This window comes from Mytilus edulis, chromosome 1 (genome assembly GCF_963676685.1).
Source record: "Mytilus edulis chromosome 1, xbMytEdul2.2, whole genome shotgun sequence".
Classification (NCBI taxonomy): domain Eukaryota; kingdom Metazoa; phylum Mollusca; class Bivalvia; order Mytilida; family Mytilidae; genus Mytilus; species Mytilus edulis.
The window spans coordinates 110,401,862-110,417,815 of record NC_092344.1 but is presented as its reverse complement, the minus strand read 5'-3'; the positions used below and the strand labels follow the sequence as shown (position 1 = coordinate 110,417,815).

Here is a 15,954-nt window from a genome sequence, read left to right as displayed (position 1 = left end):
CTGGTTATGTTATAAAAATGCTCTAAGATTTTCTATCATGGAGTATTAAGAAATATATATAGCACTAGCATGTAACATCATAATAACAAAAATAATCATATTATAAAACAGGGGAAATGTGTCTAATTAGGGTAATATTTACTTTAAAATAATAGTAAGTAAGAGGTAAAACAGTTTTATTTCTGAACCTATTTATACAAACTATATATAAAAAGAGTGGAAATTAAACCCTAATTAAGATCAATGTCAGAGTGTAATTACTATATGAAACTCTTGTCTTTGGCTCTTCTAAGGTACAACATATTAGCAGTTCAACAAAAGCCTTACAGCTGAAGCCTTCTGAACAAACAAAAAAAAAAAGAACTGGACCAGCTGCCAATAGAGTCTCCAAAATATTTTCAAAATGATCAGATAATCAGTTAAGATTTGGAAAATCCCTAGAGATTTGAATGAGTCTTGTAGCTCAGCTTTACCAAGTTCTCCTGCTATGTTTTATTTAACATAAGAGAGGTTTAAAGAATGAGAATGTCTAATATCACAATCATCATCACAAGGTCAAGGGAATTTTTATTTAAAAATACTATTGGGTATAGTAAAACTTTTCTCTAAACATGAAGAAATGATGTGTCTGCATTGAAATTTCCAAATATGTGTCTGTATTGATGTATAAAATTAATCTTTCAAATCTTCAAAAAATCTATTGGCACCTTGGTAGATCAATATAATAAAGCAGTAATTGGAAAGCCCCACCTAAAACCTTTAAGTTTATACAAGATAACATTAATTCATATCTATCTATTTTCAAAAATATCTTCCCTAAAAATCAAGGAAATGTGGAAATGATATTATGTTTCTATAGAGATAGAGAATTCTAGCATCCGATCAGCATGATATGATTTGGCAGATGTTTATTTCATGTTTGAAAACATTCTTTCCCTTGATTTTCTAATATCTCACACTTATAACCGTTGTTATCAAGGAATGCATATAAATGTGCACTATGCTGACAATGTGTTAATATATTCTGATTCCCCCTTGTTTCAAATGCAATCAAATATCAGTATGTAATTTTATTCAACATGGATTGTGAAATCACCAGTAAAATATCGTTAAAGCACATAACCATCAATCACATTCATTTTTTAAATTTTATCAATTAAAATTTTTTGTAATGAATGGCTCATCCATGCAAGGTACAGAAAGTAGGAGATTACACATTTATAAAATTGAGAATGGAAATGGGGAATGTATCAAAGAGACAACAACTCGACCATTGAACAGACAACAGCAGAAGTTCACTTACAGGTCTTCAATGCAGCGAGAAATTCCCGCACCCAAACGCGTTATATCTATTTCTACCTTCAAACTACCTATTTCTTGCCTCTCCAAATCATTTCGCTTATGTTTCAAAGTACATATAATTCTGTGTTCTCTGTAAAATGTGCATTCATGAAATATGAATATGAAGACACTTAAACCAGAGGACACTGCAATATGAAAGACAGTTACACAGAGGAAAATATTACAACAGAAAGGTAACAGTACACTAGACATATGTCTGAATTAAGAGGACATTCAGCGTAGGACATAGCCAGTCGCCTGGTCGCCAAATGTGAGTAAAACCTTGATTGGACGACTAGAAATTGTCAAAAGATGTATAGTTAGTGGCCCAAAAATAAATCATTGGGCGAGTACATTTTTACACTCAAAAATCGTATTTTACTACTATAAATAACGACCCCAACTTCGGACAATTCTGATATTAATGAAAGAATAGCAACAGAAACTGCATCCCACCATGTGGATGAAGAAGAAGATTATTTATCAGTGGGGGCTGCAGCAGACAAAGAAGACTTGGTCCAAGATGATGAGAATGGAGCAGATAGTGACCATGATGACCAGTTTAGCGATAATGGACTATGGGAATGAGGGGAGGGTTTATAGGGTTATGTGTCGGGAGGGTTTGATAGAAGAATAAAAAAATCTATTGATATTGCTTTTTTTGCTTTTTTTTCCCTCAACTCTGAAATTTTTTTTAGCAAAATAATTGGGCTACCAATATGTATTTTGGGCCTGTGAAGGAATTTTTTTACTGGCCCAAAAAAATTTTTTCGGGCCAGCCTTCGGCTGGCCCGACTGTCCTACACTGGACATTTAACCCATGTTAATCCCTATTTTGATTCCTAGACTAGTTTATAGGGTTTTTTAAAAGCTAAATAACCTAATGAGAAAAACAGCTCTAAATTTCTAATCCCAAAAGGAATAACAAAGATATGCATCACCATGTGAAAAAGGGAGCAACAAAAAAACAAATGTGTACTCAACTTTAATAATGTAAATTTTTATTAAAATATCTGACAATATATACAGGTTTCTTTTGAGGAGTAAACCTTATATTATCCAAATATAGCAAATTCATTTAATGTGAGCTTTTGTTATTCTCATGCTTAAAAAAGATGGATTAAAATAGTAAAAAATAAATGTCCTTTTTTTCCGCATAAAAAACAACATGACCAAAGAGTTAATATGTCTCTAATTTCTTATGATCTAGTACATAACAAAAACTAAATTATTATTCAAACATGACTCATAATTATCCAAATGCATGAACTAATTACTGAGAAATTCCAATTACCCCATTCTCATCACTAAAATGAACTTGGTCATAAACCATCATAATACACAAACTGAATTACTCAATGTGTTGATGATGAAGAATAGCAATTATAACTGACATAAAATGTAGGAACATATGTATTTCTCTTGTAGATCACACATAAAATAGTAATTAAGTCTGGTAGGACATATGTCCTAGTCTATACCTGCTTACAATAATGACCAGATGTAATAACGGATTGGTGCTAATCAAAAATCATTTAAATAATTAATAATTGACCTGGTGGTGACCACCAAAATTCTTAAAGTATGTCCTAAATGGATCAATTGATTTGATACATCTCATTGATGAACAATTTGACATTAAATAATATGAAACTCTTGCCTTCATGATTTTCTTATTAACTTAAAATTTTGTAACCTCACCAGGGACATATACATACGCCTCTAACCTCCCTAACTATTTAAATAATAATTAATAACTTATGATAATAAATCAGTTCATTGAGTACATTTATTGTAAATTTATAAAAATACACATATCGGTATGTTAGATTACTTACAATTTTCTGTTGCTGCTGCAGGGTCATCATATTGAAGGAAATCATATTGGTTGTCTTTGTTCTTGTCGTTGATGGTTCTTCTAGTTTCAGAATCTTAAAATGGAAGGAAAAAATCAATATGCAATGCGAATAATTTAATTGAGAAAACTAAAAATACGATCAATAATTACTAGAAATATTCTACTATAAATAATATCATTTGATGCTTACCTGCATTTGAGATAAAAACTGTCACAAACAAGTAAAAAATAAACTTAAAACTGAAACAAACAAAAGAAAAACGTAAACCGCTACACACAAAGCTGTTATATTCCAACGTTTGAGCTCCGTGTAACGGTAGAACAACAGATTGTGACCCCCGAGTAAATATTTGCATCAAATTATCGCCACCTCCAGCTGTCATATTCTAACCAATCAGAGCAATCGTAACTACAATGGCACGTGCCGCTTCATTACAGTTCATTCAGTAGCCAAAGAAAATAGAACTTGCATTATTTATTCTCATAAGAGTAGAAAAATCGATGTTCGTTGCTAAATTGTCGATATTTATTCAATTTCTTACATTAAATATGTTCGTTACTGGATTCAGCGAGAAATGTTTAATTTGTTTACCTAATAACAGATCGACACGAGTCACAAAAGAATTTTCGATTTTGTAAAAAAAGAACAGATGTTATTCTTTTGTCTATTGGTATATTTACACACAATTCTTAGTAAGTACCTCAGATAATAGTCAAATAATGAAAAGTCAAAACTAAAACCCGACAAAGAGCCGAATTAGTCCTAATAGATAAAAGTATTAGTCCTAGGGCTGACACAGTTGCAAAAGACAGAAAAGGAATGTGTTTTGATGATGCAATTGAGGTAACGGACAAATCAACTAAAATATTTAACAACGAATAAACTGTCCAACTTTTTTATAGCAATATTACATGTTTATAAGTTTCATGCATGGTTTAGAAAGGATTCGATTGCAACTTATATAAATTGCTTTCATGCGCAGCGATACGAAACTGCATATTTGGCATAACTTCCTTCAATGTTTCAATTTGCTAGAAAAACTACATATATGCAAAGAATTCTAGGGATAGGGGAAATTAGACTACGTCCCCATGATATTTTCTTACAGAAGTATACTTCAAAATGAAGCCACACAACCGACAGAAGGGTTCACATATTTTTAACTACGTGTAGTTGGCAAGTCTAGCAGTGCCAGTGGTGTAAATGAAATATTAGTCCTCATTTTTAGAATTCATCCAATTTTAACCAAGCTCACTGAGCTGCCTGTGAATTTATAAGACCTTGTTTAAGAGCTGCATCCTTTAATAGTTGCAATAAGGCCAAATAAAAAAGTATGTGTGGTTCCAGTTACATCTGAAAAAAAGTTAGGGTAGGTAGGGATTTTTTTTATTATTTTATGTTTTTTTTTTTTACATTGAGTCTATGGGAGTAACATTCTGACTTATCTTTGAAACCATTGTCATTTATACATTTGAAGCTGATTAAATGTGAAGAAATTCATGAGTTCACCCCACTGGCCTAGGAGATTCTTCGTAAAATTTGGTTATGTCCGTTATTTAAGTGCTTCTTGGTCGACATATATATTATACTGGCTTAAATAATATTATACGCTGTCAGATTCAGTTTCAGATGTTAAGAAATATTATAATTTGGAAACTACGAGAGAATTGGTAGACACAAGTGAAATGGTGTATGCCCATAAATATACAATCACCGACGAAATGACGATACCTGTTTAGAGTTTCAAAATTTTAGAAATACCCTTTATTTCGTTGTCTCTAATATAACCTCGTTGGTTGTCTTAAAGTTGCAAGTATTCTGTGTTCCTTGATTACGATATAATTGTCGCCCTACTGAGACACATAATTGATGTATGTCTACGTTCCTAAACTATCATTTTGCTGTTTGCTCTGAGCTCTTAGGGTACACTGAACCAGACTTAATCGATCGTATAAAAAAATATAACAATATCCATGTATATATACAATATGATTTTGGTTGTACCCTTTTCAGACTTGATGTGTACCTTAAAGAATTATTTTAACATTTATATTGCAAAATGAGAAAATAAATTTCGTATTCCAAAATGGGCAAACAGAATGTTTTCTTCTTCTTCAAAATTGCATTATTATAATTAATATATTTTGAGTTCAATTTTCGTGGTCGGTAAAAGAGAAACATTCTCATGATATACATCTTTATTCTTAATAAGCTATCATTTTGACAAGTTAAAGAAAAATAAATAATTCTGTACAAAATATATAATATTCAATAAAATACAATTCTTGAACATAGTCGATGCACGCTCTGCATGATGGACTCGAATGTATTTTCCGTTGTCAATCACCCAGCAGTGGCATTTAGTTGTTATTCATTTTCAGCTGCCCGAAAAAAAAATGGTTACTTAAACACAAACTCAAGTGTAACTTAATCCGGCCAAGTGGACAAGTGGACTGATCATAGACATGTTTGTCTATTCTCCTTCTGTCCCTGTTTAAGCAACTATATGAGATATCAAAAACCTCACACAAAGTGGACATTATATAAAAAAGAATATGTGGTATGATTGCCCATGAGACAACTGTCCACAAGATACCAAAATGACACAGACATTAACAACGAAAGGTCACCCTACGGCCTTCAACAATGAGCAAAGCTCATACTGCATAGTCAGCTATAAAAGGCCCCGATATGACAATGTAAAACAATAATTATAGATAGTTTGAGCGATATTTTTTACTTTTTTTTTCATGTTTTATAACTCGACATGTATTTAATTATCTTGTCTCGACTCAAATCGTTCGTATTGGAGTTTTAACGCTTTAATTTTATCAAAAACGGTTAAGCGTCCCGTCATTTTCGAAGTCGATTTTTTTCTGCAATACCAATTTATTTTAAAGATTTTTTTTTTTTTTTTTACATCAGATACATATATTGTTTTTTTATTTTATTATTATTTTTAATGGTAAATATTATGATTTCTAAACTGAAACGAAAAACATTATTTTTGCAAAAGATGATGGTTTCACATTTTGAAAGTAAGTTGTCTTGGTTTGATGTCGGGTTTTAACTCCTACCATATCTTCTTATTTTGTTAGGAAAACATATATAGTTGAGTTATAAACCTCCTTACTTTCCCGAAATCATGGCAGTGTCATGTCTATCCTAAAACATTTGCTGAAATTTTGGGTAACGCATTTTCTGCAGTACTCAAATAGTTACGCAAACTTAAGGAACAGACTACCGTGTATTACATCATGGTCAAGACAAAATTATGATTTATGTATGCATGTACGTGAACAAGACAAGACAAGACAAGACAGCTGCCCTTATGGAGCTATACATATATGTTAATTTATGGTATATACTTTTTAAAATCTTAACTCTGACATTAACGTTGTCTTGTTGCTGTCAGATTCATGTACCTCTTTTAAAAAAATCCTTTAAAACCCTGGATTCACATCTGGTTTTATTTTATTTACATCTTTATAATTTTAAAAATGTCAGCGCACGACAAAAGCGTGTTTAAAAAAAAAAAGGATTCTTCGTAATAAGTTTTATTGAAATCTGATCAGAACCGTATCATTTATGCCCACAACAATATCATTTACATTCCCAAGGATATTCTAACTCCCCTTAAGAATTGAATGCTTCTTTTTGTAAATTTATTGGGGTGTAAAAGCGTTGACCGAAGTACATTTTGTATGAAGCGCGGAAGCGCTTCATTCTAAAAATGTACGCACAGTCAACGCTTTTACAACCCCATAAAGTTACAAAAAGAAGCATTCAATACTTATAATTACATTTTTTAGCTATGATCATGAAAACACGAATTTTATATATTTTATTATTTAATTCACCTGTGCACTTTATTGTTGGAGCACGTGTTATCATGAGTGAAAAGTTGTATTGAGCAATGCAACTGCTTACGGAATAACACGTGATGTGCAGTTAGCCAATCAGAATAAAATATTATAATGAAACATACATCTAATGTAATTATTAACAATTGTTCACAAGACCTTATTTTCGAATTCTTAGTCCAAGGAAGGCTGGAAGGTGTGCAAGACTACGCAAATTCACATTTTTCGTGGAAAGCAAACATTACATGGGAACTTTACATCGCAGTTGGTAATATCCGGTGGCAGGTAAATTTTCTTAAAGATAAACTTATATATTTGCCACTCTTATGTAAAAAGGTCTGAGCAGTTAAAATACTTTTAATAATTTCGTATAATTCAGATCGTTTCAGAAGTTTACAGGTCAACATATATTGATCATTTGAATACATATATTTTCCAGTCTGCATTGTAAGCCGCTAGTCTGATGCCACAGTCAAGTCATATTTTATTCGGATTAGTAAGTTGTTGCAAAATTTTGTTAAGAAACATATGATAAGAGATTGTCGGAATCAGAATTAGCATGATTAGTCTACGGACTAGTAATTGGAAAAGATTTTGGTGCAAACTGATTTTCAAAAGTTATTGAAATTACAATCTTTGAATATTAATTGTTGTATTTGATAATTCAAACTGGTATAGTGTATTGTTATACGATCTCATATATATATATGTTGTGTACAAGTTATCATTTTGTACAAATTATAATTTGTACAAAAATATTGTACAAATTATAATTTGTATTTTGCCTTTGTACAAATTATAATTTGTACAAAAAGTGCCTGTACAAATTACAATTTGTACAAAATTTGACCAAAATTCACTTATAACTTGTACAACAGATTTAAATATGAAAATGCACTCGATTATGTTATAATGTTATGTGAATCTGGTTTATAGATGCACTACTCCTTTATGTTATAATGTTATATTATTTATCACTATATAGCTAGTATTACATTCTAGAAAGATGTTTCTTTTTTCACTCATTGTCATATAAAAGAATATAAGTGTTATTACATGTATACTATTTTTTTCTGATAATACAGTGCACTTTTTCAGCCTCCTGCTTCCCGGACAGTTGGATTAAATGTAAACGGGAATCCACAGTTTGCATCCTGGGCAACTGAGGAAATTGTAAACAGGAAATATTTGGAATAAACAAGTATCAATTTAAAAAAAAAAATATGAATTTTGGTGAAAAATCATTGATTCACAGTATATAATTGTAATTTACTGACCACACATTAAACCTTATTAACAAAATACATCGTTTTCACACAACTACAAAAGGCAGATTGATTTTTGAAATTTTTGAGAGAAAAAAAGTAAACAAATACGATTTTTTCAAATTTTTAATACATAAACCACTTTTCCTTTAGAAAAAAAGTATCATTCAATAGTACTGCATAATAAGTTTTTGTTGCTATTTGGATTTTTTTTTTAAATTCAGAAACTTTGCAAAAACGAGTCTATTTGTAAAATTTGATATTATGGATCGTGAAAGATCGTGAAAAGGATCTCGAAAGATTTGTTGCCACTTATTCGTTATTTCAAAAAATCCAAGGAAACAATCAACGATTTCTTTAAACAAGTGATGATTTATATTTGTAATTGGTACAATAAAAGATTGGATTTACATGACTTATTCCACTTCAATTTTGTTTGTGAAAAGATAAATCATGGTTCAATGTCATTTGGGTCTGATGATTTTATAATACTATACCAACAAGTTTTCTTATAAAAATAAAAGTCTGTCTGTCTGTTCTGCATAAGTTGTATTTTGTTTTTAAAAGTTTGTATTGCCTCAACTGATTTCCGGTAAGTTTTATGCACAGTCATATTTATTTATAAAAGAAAGATCCTTGTTGAAAAAAAACCCATTGATAAAAAAGACAGAAAAACAACTGACATGTTCCTGACTTTAGCAAAGTCATATTCCTAACCAAATCTTGGATTTAATCCCGCTTTCTTTCTAGAATAGTTATTTGTCTTACTGCCTAACTGAGGCAGTGAAATACACATTTTTTTTCACAGCAACGGTTCATGAGCTTCAACGCTTGCTATGTGAAGCAGTTAAATTTTGCCTGTAAAACAGGTCGTCATCGATTTGAGAGTCAAAAAATGTTGTGCAATACCCGATTCCATAAATCACTACATCACCTGCTTAAACGAATGATAAAGAACTACTTTGAATTTTGTAACTTAGATGTACTGTGGGGTCATTAAATAGCAATTCAATAATGTGTATCAATGCTTTTTTCACACAAATCCATATGATAAATTATTGTACAAGTTATAAGTGATTTTTTGCCCGTTTTTGTACAAATTGTAATTTGTACAAGCACTTTTCGTACAAATTACAATTTGTACAAAGTCAAAATACAAATTATAATTTGTACAAAATGATAACTTGTACACAACATATATACATGCATGCAAAATACTAATTGTCACTGAACTGTCTCAAGATCCACAAAGCCTATACATTCTGTTAATGCTTATATTTTGGCTTTGCATAAGGCCAGGCTTTTCTCAGACTGACGGGCTGTTTAGGGAGGTTGACGGATTAAAACTTAATCATTTAAATGTTTGCATGCTGCTATTGCTATATATATCATAGTCTGGGAACAAATGGTTTATTTATTAGTTGAAATTGGCTTCGAACTTGCTGTCAGTAACTGCGAGTTTCAGATCTGTACTTAGTGTATTTTTGTTGTTGGGATGTACAAATACCTGGCCACGTCCAATCCGCTGTGTTTTCGTAAGTTGTGTTTCAATTGTTATCCATCTGCATCATGTGCCGTTTTCAACTGATTTTTATAGACCGTTCTTTTAATTTCTTATGCTTTTCTGTTACACCACTGTCCCAGGTTAAGGGACCGCCTACATGTATGAATGAATGAATGAATCTTTATTGCAGAAGCATAGACATGCTATGGCAAAATTAACAACATATATTACATAATATAAAACATGAATAGACAGCAGAGAACAATAGTATAATTCAAGACCCCGCCATATTCTGTATGTACGTTCCAGGTGTTCCAAGTCAGGAGACTGTAATTAAGTGGTTGTTGTTTGTTGCCGCGTGTGTTACACATTTGTTTTTCGTTCATTTTTTTTTTGTACATCAATTAGGCTGTTAGTTTTCTTGTTTGAATTGTTAACTAAAGTCATAAGAAACCTCAAATTAAAAAAAAAATGCATATGTTTTTTATAACTAAATGGATAGTTTTCATTATACAACTTATGTACATATACCTTTTTCTGAGGAAAATTCTTTACTTTGTCCACATTTAGAAGAAGTTTACTTATTTTTAATTGCTTGCTTCCAGGAAGCAATTCGCCGACATATTTTCCGTATGCATAGTGACCCGAGCGTAACCCTCCTCGTAAAAATCCGGTAATCGCAATACGCATGGATCTGTATTGAAATAAACAAATATCTGAGTTTATCGCTATTTTGTGCATTTTTCTTTTGATGTTTTTTTGTGATAATTTTCATATCATGCTTCTCGCTTGAGATGGAAAAATTATCGCTAGAAACTAAGGAGGACACGTGGCGTTGCTAACGAAATTGACATGAAATTGACAACGTCGTCATAGGTAAAATAGCGATAAACAGATTATCATCGGTCATCTCAACTCGATTGCTTTTCTCACTTTCGCTGTTCCAGCTCAAGCGAGAAAATCAATCTCGTTGAGATGATCAACGATAATCTATAAATACATGTTAAACACGTGCTCAATACCCATGCTTTTTGTGATTTGTTTACTATAAGGTGACAATCGTTAAAACTCGGCTTCAAAGCACGGCATTTAATGAGCAGCCATATTTTTTAAATCATAACAAACAGAGAAAAAAAATTGACGATTATAGGATATATTTGCGAAAATAATGATAAAATCGTGCACAGAGGACTAAGTTTATGATATATACATGCATTGGTTCAAGAATTGGATAAACATTATTTTTCACCACTCACTCGTTTCATATGACTTTAATTTAATGATTAACATTTGTCATATCGGGGTCTTTTATAGCTGCCTATGGTTAGACGTTTACGTTCTAGTACATAGGCCTTTTGATGGATAGTTGTTTCATTGGTAAAGTTCGTACGGTGACCTTAGTACTATAGATGTTTACTTTATCGAACTTATGTCTTTTGGGGGACAGTTGTTTCATTGGTATAGACTGTACAGTGACCGATAGATGTTTACGTTCCCGCGAACTTAGGTCTCTTGGTGGATACCGAAACATGAATAAATGGTTAATGTAAGCATAGGCATCTTGCAGTGACCCGATACTATTCAAGAACTTGTTTTCAATTCGCCACCTGGGCTACCACAACTGAGTAAAAAGATCGCCCAGGTCAATTTCTGGTCGCCATTGGCGACTGGGCGACCGTTGATGACATGATGCAGGAGGCTAACAATCATTTAATTTTCGTGGTCAACGTATTTGACGTCACATACAGGGGCGGATCCAGCCATTTTAAAAAGGGTGGGTTCCTAGGGTTCCTAACCCAGGACAAAGGGGGGGGGGGGGGGGGGTCCAATTACATGTCCCCATTCAAATGCATTGATCGTCCAAAAAAAAAGGGGGGGTTCCAACCCCCGGAACCCCCCCTCCCTCTGGATCCGCGCCCGTTGTATTAAAGCCAGAATTGGTAGCTACGACGTAACCATACAGATACAGATACAGATACAGACATAGCCGTTATATGAAATTGTATTAAGAGCTGAGTAGTGCGATATATAGACAGTGGGACGACCGATAATGTAGTTTCCATGATGCACAAAGAAAAAAGTTCGATCTTGTTTGTACTCATAAAGATAAATAACTTCTGAAAAACATTTAATCGGCGTTGATATTCTAAAACGTCCGATATATAACGGTGACGCTTGAAGTATAATTTCCATATCATCTACTTTTCCATGCATTGGGCTAACTTACGAATTAGCTAATGTTTTACTGTATTCAGTTTTTCAACTTATCGATTTCCCAATAAACATTTTCTAATTCTGTCCATATCCGTAGAATTCAAAAAGTTATTTCAACAGACAAGATTAGAAAATGCGTCAGAAATGCCTATAAATTTTAGCATATAGTAAATATGTTGAAGAATTCACATGATAAACAAAAGAATACAATAGTTGCGGACAATAAATATACAGAACGAGTAAAGTAGGGAACTGCATGTATGCCGGAAGAAATCACAAGACCAAAAAAAGTATGGCAAAAGGATAACCACTGAGCGCACAAGTTTTCAGTTTTAAAAATATCCGACTACTCCAGATCTGTAAAAAGCTGCCAACTACTAGAGACTAAGTTGATTGTCCCACGTGATCACAGAATGTAAGTTCCGTCATAATATTTATTCCAAAGATAATTTATTATGTAACAAAAGTTCCAATTGGAATTATTGTTATGTGATATTTATTCCATCAGCATAATAAAAGGACTGATGCCTCAGAATTTTTATCACATAAAATAAAATCCAACAGGAAGTTTTATTACATAATAAATTATCTTTGGAATAAAACAGATATTATGGTGGAAATTTTATCTTATGACTGGTATAACATTTTGACTTTTATCATTTTGAAATATCATTCATTAAAATGAAAAAAATGGGAAAAATCTTATGTAATAATTATTCCGATTGGAAAAAGTATTATGTAATATCTATTCCGATTGGAAAAAATATTATATATTATCATTTCCAACCCAAAATATTTTTACTATATTCTATCCATAACTAATGCCGGAATGGTAAATTGGTATTTATATTTATTATAAGAACATGCAGGTATCGTGAATATGGGAAATAATTGTTCCCAATGTTGTAGACATGAAAAAAATCATTTCTACATTTTCTCGTATACTCATCAGCTTCCATGTTTCAGTATACATTCAGGTGAATTACATGTTTCAGTATACATTCAGGTGAATTACATATCTAACTCATTAACACTTTTCATTTTACATAAAAATCAAATAATTAGCATTTTAAACCTGTTTTGATTTAGAATATAATCAGCATTTAAAAACTGTTTTTATTTATATAATAATCAATCAGGTGTAAACTAAACTTCGGCATAATTGGAACATTTGTTATACTCATCAACATATAAGATAAGTTCCTAATATTAGTGGAACAAATATAATACATATGGAAAAAGTATTCCATGACATAATTTCCGCAGAACAAATATTATTATAATATTGTTTCCCTCAGGAACAAATCTTATTCGGAACAAATATACGTTGACAAGTTCACGGCACAAAAAGTCTATCATACATATATATGTCAGAACAGGATATATCATACATATTCGTATTCTTCATATTCAGATAACAAAAGTTGTTAAATAATGGTATCAAACTGTACCTTGAATAGATGGGACAGTCCTGTATTTTTTAAAATTTTTGTAAACTCTTTCATTTCAGACTAAAATATACTCTAAGTATGAATGAACCTTGCCTTTACTGATATAAGTATTTGTTGTAAAATGTAATGTTAAAAAATTGATCTGTCTCGACCGAGGTTCAGACCCATTTTGAAACGTATATTGAATTGTCTTTTTTTTTTAAAGGTGACAATATCAGGATGATAAAATATATCGGTAAGTCGTCCATGCAAGCCACTAGTGTAACTGATATCAGTTAATGCTACAACGAATATCCCAACCCGGGATGGTAGTGAAAAATAATTTCAACAAATTCTTAAACAATTAGAAATCATTCATAGGATTTTTTTTTATTTATATGCGCGTATATCCTAGGAGAACAACCCGAATCTGAAAGTCAGCTGTCAGTATAGTTTTCGCTACGCGGATACTCTCCACCCCAAAGAAGTATAACGTATCACCCCATCGGCCATAATTTTAATGTCTAATAACGAGATTGAGAAAACAGCGAGACGTATCTAAAGTGCCGATGTTTCGATTTAGGAAAGAATATTCTAACTTTAAAAAGTCAATGATTGCGGTGTATTCGACTTTAAGGGCTCCTGTAACAGTGTGCCATAAATACATCTCTTCGTAAAAGCGCTAACGTGAGCGTAATTTATTACGGGATATATCTGAAATACATCGTGGCCGGCGATTGTGAAAACACGCGTCGCGCGCTCGGAAATATAAGCTCTAACGTAACATACGTAACTACTTGCATGTGTCATACGCTTAATGTGCGGGTTTTTATTTAATTACATAAAATTACAGGAATTACAGAGGTCAAATCCTTGGGAAAATGAAAAATAATACTTGCAATTTTACATTTTTATATACTACTTCGCTGTTTGACTAGCAAATGACTAGTGACGTACAAATGTAGTCGTAGGCAGGCCGGTCACAGAAAAAAATAGCCTTTCTCTCTTAAATTCAAGACCAGAATTTAGTACAATGAATATAAAAGATAATAAGCTTTTAATTTATTTAGAGTCGGCATGGTATACAGGTTAATGTAATGACACAACATTTATATTAAGCTCTAATGAATCGGTGTAAATGACGTTTTTGAACAACCAACTTTAACTGTAACGGTTAAGCATATGAGATCTGAAATCGGAAATATACAAATGTGAAACTAATCCACATGCATATTTCCCCCGAAATCCGCGCAATTCCAGAATTGATTCTTGCGTTGATGATTGACCGATGATGGGCCGGACATAAGAGTGGCAAACTGACTGTTTTCTTGGTTATATTCGGGTAACACATAATATGACCAGAAGCGCATATGATACAATCCAAACTTATGAAATTACTATAAAAGGAACTGAATTTCTGACTGTGATATATTATATAGGGAACATATTTATTGACTGAGACAATCACATCCTTTTGACGAGTGTGTGCTTACTAAAGTGATGATGCCTGACTTGTTTAGCTTGAAAGGATCTGGGAGGTTATACTAATGTTTGCTCACAACTAAGAACTAAATGGCATTTCATGATGTCATAATTTATCGGTAGTAAAATAAATAAAATCTAAGGTTGTGTATCACTACTATAAAACCAGATCAAACTCAACACGAGCGATTGCTTTACTCCAAGTCGATTTGAAAAGCTCACTAGAACTTGTGTTTAACGTTATGTAGTTTATTGAATTCAATACCGACTCTTGAATAAAACTTGGAATTTATACCATTTGTGACAACCTACTCGTACTCACCTGCGAAATTGCTGAACTGAGTGGAACCAAGGAATTGTATAGAATTCCTTGATGGAACTGAGTCTTGATAAAAAATTTGACATGCAATGTAGATTCAATGACCGTGATGTATATATTTCAGTCGTCATCACCACGACTATCAATAGCGGCAAGTATAAAGTAACTTAATAAGAAGCAGTTTTTTGTTGTTGCTTTGCTTACCTGTCAAATAAAACTATTTCTTAATTCCAATGCTCAATACTTTCAACTGCAGACGAATTCGAATGAACAGAGATAAATTCAGTGTTCAAAATAAAATCCAAATGAGGTTCTTGTAAACTGAATATTTAAAAATCGGACTAATTCAGTATATCCACTTAATAAAAATTACTAGTCAATTTGAAGAGACCACTTATGTAACAAATTAAACCATGAACTAAGAAAAATGCAGACCACTACGGAACCTAACCTTCAACCATCAGCGGAATGAAAACAAATGCAAGGATACACTCAGCATCAGTAATGTATGAAATACGTCAGAACCCCATCAACATATTCAATAAGTCTTTAAGTGTAGCCGTAGGATTAATTAACATTAACTATTTCAACAAATCTATTGATTTTTATAATTAAGGAAAGAAGTAAAACTACTGAGATTCGTGGATTATTTTGACTTGCGTAAGATTATTGATATG

General features: G+C 32.1%; 1 protein-coding gene across 14 annotated transcripts in view; it reads right to left on the bottom strand.

Annotated features, from left to right (window-relative positions):
* Positions 1-15,954, bottom strand: part of LOC139499530 (ELAV-like protein 1) — a 36,029-nt gene that overhangs the window by 19,890 nt on the left and 185 nt on the right. For 6 of the 14 annotated variants that reach the window (XM_071288251.1, XM_071288259.1, XM_071288274.1 and 3 more), the window contains exon 2: positions 3,180-3,272. In XM_071288251.1, coding sequence (XP_071144352.1) covers positions 3,180-3,272 — 93 coding nt within the window. Of the gene's footprint in view, positions 1-3,179; positions 3,273-3,389; positions 3,596-15,481; positions 15,764-15,954 lie in introns of those variants that run through there. The other 8 variants (XM_071288266.1, XM_071288299.1, XM_071288319.1 and 5 more) reach the window with 5 other exon arrangements.